Here is a 3,966-nt window from a genome sequence, read left to right on the forward strand (position 1 = left end):
GCCCGCGCCCCGCCCCGCCCCGCCCCGCATCCCCTGCCCCGGGCCTGGCGCGCTCCCCACCCGCGCGGCGCGCTGCGCTCCCCTCCGCCGACCTGGCGTGACGCAGGCGGAGACTACTTAAGGGCGGATTAGAGGCGGCGGCCGCGGATTCCCGAGCGGGCCTCGCAGGCGGCAGCTCAGGGCGCCGGTGCCCCGGGAGGCCCCAGCCCCGCGGGGAGACCCGAGAGCTCGCGGCCCCGGGACGCTGCGCAGGTGCGCGCCGCTGCCCCTCGTCGGGGAGCGCTGCGATCCCTTCCTCGTTGCCCTCTTTCAAGTGCGGGACGCGGGAGAGGGGAGTCCTGGATTTTTCCTTTTTTTTTCATTCGTTTGCTTCTTTAATCGGGGGCTACGCGCCCAGCCGGGAGGTGCGGCCCGGGGAGGGGCCGGGAGCGGGAACGTGCCCGGTGCTGCCCAGCCTTTGTCTGCTGCCTCCGGATGCACAGCGATGGGGGAATGGACCATCTTGGAGAGGCTGCTGGAAGCCGCGGTGCAGCAGCACTCCACTATGATCGGGAGGTAAGGCGCGGAGCCGGCCGCCAGCGGGTCCCGTCGGGCCCCCCAGTCCCTTCCCACGCCCAGCCCCAGCCCCAGCCCCAGCAGTCCCCAGCCCATTCACTGCCCCCTTCCAACCGTCTTCGCTCTGGGCGCCCGAGTCCCTGGGCAATTGTGTACCCGGTGCCCAGCGATGCCCCCCTCCCCAGCTGCTTCTGACCAACTCTCCATCCCTTCCCCCTGAAGCCCCACGGGGTGGGGGGTGGGGTTTGACTTCTCCCATTAGGAGAGGAATCGTTGGCTCAGTCGTGGTACCCCCACTCCCCGGAGTCAGAGCCAATCTCCATCCGGCTCCCTAAATAGAATCTACAAGGAAGGCAGGACTGTGTTTGGACAGAGAAGGGCAAATGGGGAAATGGATTTGCTCTTTGGAGCAGATGTATCTCCCCCCACCACCACCCCCCAAAAAATTTATTAAGCTAAACTGATTTCGATGTTAAAACTTACGGTGTCAGAACCCCACACTGCCAATTGATAACACTTGTGTCTCCATATATATATATGTTCATATGTATATACACTGTATATACCCATGTATATATGGATATATAATCTTAGCTGTTTATATAAAGCATTAAGTTCAATATTTATACTGAGGCTGAACTATTCACTTGGGATGGTTATATGCACACTCTATGTGTAGACTTTGAAACATGTACTCTGCTCACATATTCCATGTGCATTTGCCATATCCAGAGTGAAGACGTGTCTTTTGGCTCTGTCCATTCCACGTATACAGATGAAATCTATCTGTTGGCAGCACACTGTGTCTACTGTATGGACACACACACACACACACACACACACACACACACACACACACACAGGAGACCCTTGTGATATGAAGTGTTCCCAGACTACCAGCAAGCAGAAGGGGTAGAGCCAGAAAAGATTTCCTAGATTCCCGGGTCAGTACCACCCAGGGATGGACAGCTCCCCAGCCAAAGACTGGCAAACACCAGGGCAGGGAAAGGAGGAGGGGGTTTCCTAAGCCAGTGATTCAACCCTTGAGAACCTCTCTCCCTCCCTCTTCCCTTGCTCAGGATCCTATTGACTGTGGTGGTGATATTCCGGATCCTCATTGTGGCCATTGTGGGGGAGACAGTGTACGATGATGAGCAGACCATGTTTGTGTGCAACACCCTGCAGCCCGGCTGTAACCAGGCCTGCTATGACCGCGCCTTCCCCATCTCCCACATTCGTTACTGGGTCTTCCAGATCATAATGGTGTGTACCCCCAGTCTCTGCTTCATCACCTACTCTGTGCACCAGTCTGCTAAGCAGCGAGAACGCCGCTACTCTACTGTCTTCCTAGCCTTGGACAGGGAACCCCCTGAGTCCATGGGGGGTCCTGGAGGAACCGGGAGTGGAGCCAGTGGCAGTAGCAAACGAGAAGATAAGAAGTTGCAAAATGCCATTGTCAATGGGGTGCTGCAGAACACAGAGAACACCAGCAAGGAAGCGGAGCCAGATTGTTTAGAGGTTAAGGAGCTGACCCCACACCCATCAGGGCTGCGCACTGCAGCACGATCCAAGCTCCGAAGGCAGGAAGGCATCTCTCGCTTCTACATTATCCAAGTGGTGTTCAGAAACGCCCTGGAGATTGGGTTTCTGGTGGGCCAATACTTTCTCTATGGCTTCAGTGTCCCGGGGCTGTATGAGTGTGACCGCTACCCCTGCATCAAGGAAGTGGAATGTTACGTGTCCCGGCCTACTGAGAAGACTGTCTTTCTAGTGTTCATGTTTGCTGTGAGTGGCATCTGTGTTGTGCTCAACCTGGCTGAACTCAACCACCTGGGATGGCGCAAGATCAAGCTGGCTGTGAGAGGGGCCCAGGCCAAGAGGAAGTCAGTCTATGAGATCCGCAACAAAGACCTGCCCCGGGTCAGTGTTCCCAATTTTGGCAGGACTCAGTCCAGTGACTCTGCCTATGTGTGAAGGGACAGGTTTGAGGAAGGCCCGGGGAATGAAAGAAGCCCCAAGGCAGAACTGCTCAGAGAGTGGCTCTAGCTGCCCTCACTTACCATTGAGACATAGGACAAGACTGGTTGAGAGAAGACCTTGCATCAGTGCGAGAGGAGAGAAAGTAGAACCGTTACCACAGGTCACACCATCGGTTCCTACAGAAAGCACCGAGTAAAGTGAGGAGATGGATGAGTTGGACTTCTTTGGGCCTTTTCATTTGTGGCCCAATCTGATCCTGATACCAGTGTACTGGCCCAGCTACAAAGTAGGACTTAGCTCTGCTGAGCTCTATATCCTCGTGAATGGTGTGAGACAAATACTTCATTGGTAAAATTGGTGACCTATCTCAACACATCCCTTCATCCTGGGCTGCAGGACAAACATCTTGAGGCATCTTTTGTGTACCTCCCTCATCAGCATGCCCCTCTCCCTCAACCCAGGATAGCATGCCAGCTTTTTTCCTGAATCTGGCCTTACAGTAGACCTAATATGGTTTATCTGCAAGCCAGAGGGAATTACAGGGGGTGCTTTTTGGAGAATGGCCACGATAGAGGTTTGCATTAAAGCCCCATCTGACTAACCCGTAGTCATTATGAAAACCTTTGGAATGTCTCAGTATTTCCAATTTTCTAACTCAAACTGCACTGGTGCTGTTTATTAGGGGCAGGGTTTGGGTGGGAGGGAGGGAATTGCAATATGCAGCTATAATTCTGTGAGATGGTTGTTGCACTGTTAGGCATGTGGTTATGAGCTTTGGGGTATTTCTGCCTTCCAGCTTGTGGACTTTAGCTAGCATTAAAATTATATTTTATTGTCGTTGTTCCTATCAAGGGTGTCTAGCTGAGCCACAGAATTTCTAACTCGTGTATTTCACTCATTTTCTTACATAGGTTTGTTGTGCAACACAGCTGCACTTCCTTTTGCCATGGTTTGAATTTACCTGTGTGCTCACACCAGAGACCTTAATCAGCCCGTGTCAATCCCGATTTATCATTTTATAAGTTATTTCTGAAATAACACACACTCAATCACTAGCTTAAGAAGCTTGGAATGAAACACTATTGGCTAACATGTGTTTACGGATATTTGAGACATATACCAAAGGTTCAAAAACCTATTTCTTTGGACTGTGACTATGTTTCCTTCTCTTTGCTCTTATTTATTTAAGTGCCATACTCTACCTTTCACATCCACTGTGTATTTAGTTAAAGCATTGGCCAAGAATAATATATGGATAATTGCTATTATGAAGCCCTCTATTTCCTTTGCATTACCATTTATGATTTTTGATTTAGGTACGGACATGGTGTAACACACAACTGAGGATTTGTTTAAAATAAAGTTCTTGCCTTTTCTTTTTTTTTTTTTTTTTTGTAACTTGGGAAGAGTCTGCATTTTTTTTATTCCAAT

The 3,966-nt window shown here is 51.4% G+C and overlaps 1 protein-coding gene across 1 annotated transcript; it reads left to right on the top strand.

Moving 5' to 3' along the window:
• Nucleotides 1-375: 375 nt before the first annotated feature.
• Nucleotides 376-3,157, top strand: GJD2 (gap junction protein delta 2). Its single transcript, XM_041745398.1, has 2 exons — nt 376-555; nt 1,635-3,157. Exons 1-2 carry the CDS (start codon nt 485-487, stop codon nt 2,527-2,529), a joined length of 966 nt encoding a protein of 321 aa, XP_041601332.1. The 5' UTR covers nt 376-484; the 3' UTR covers nt 2,530-3,157.
• The last annotated feature ends 809 nt before the right edge of the window (nt 3,158-3,966 follow it).

The sequence above is a fragment of the Vulpes lagopus genome, chromosome 2, assembly GCF_018345385.1.
Source record: "Vulpes lagopus strain Blue_001 chromosome 2, ASM1834538v1, whole genome shotgun sequence".
NCBI classification, from domain to species: domain Eukaryota; kingdom Metazoa; phylum Chordata; class Mammalia; order Carnivora; family Canidae; genus Vulpes; species Vulpes lagopus.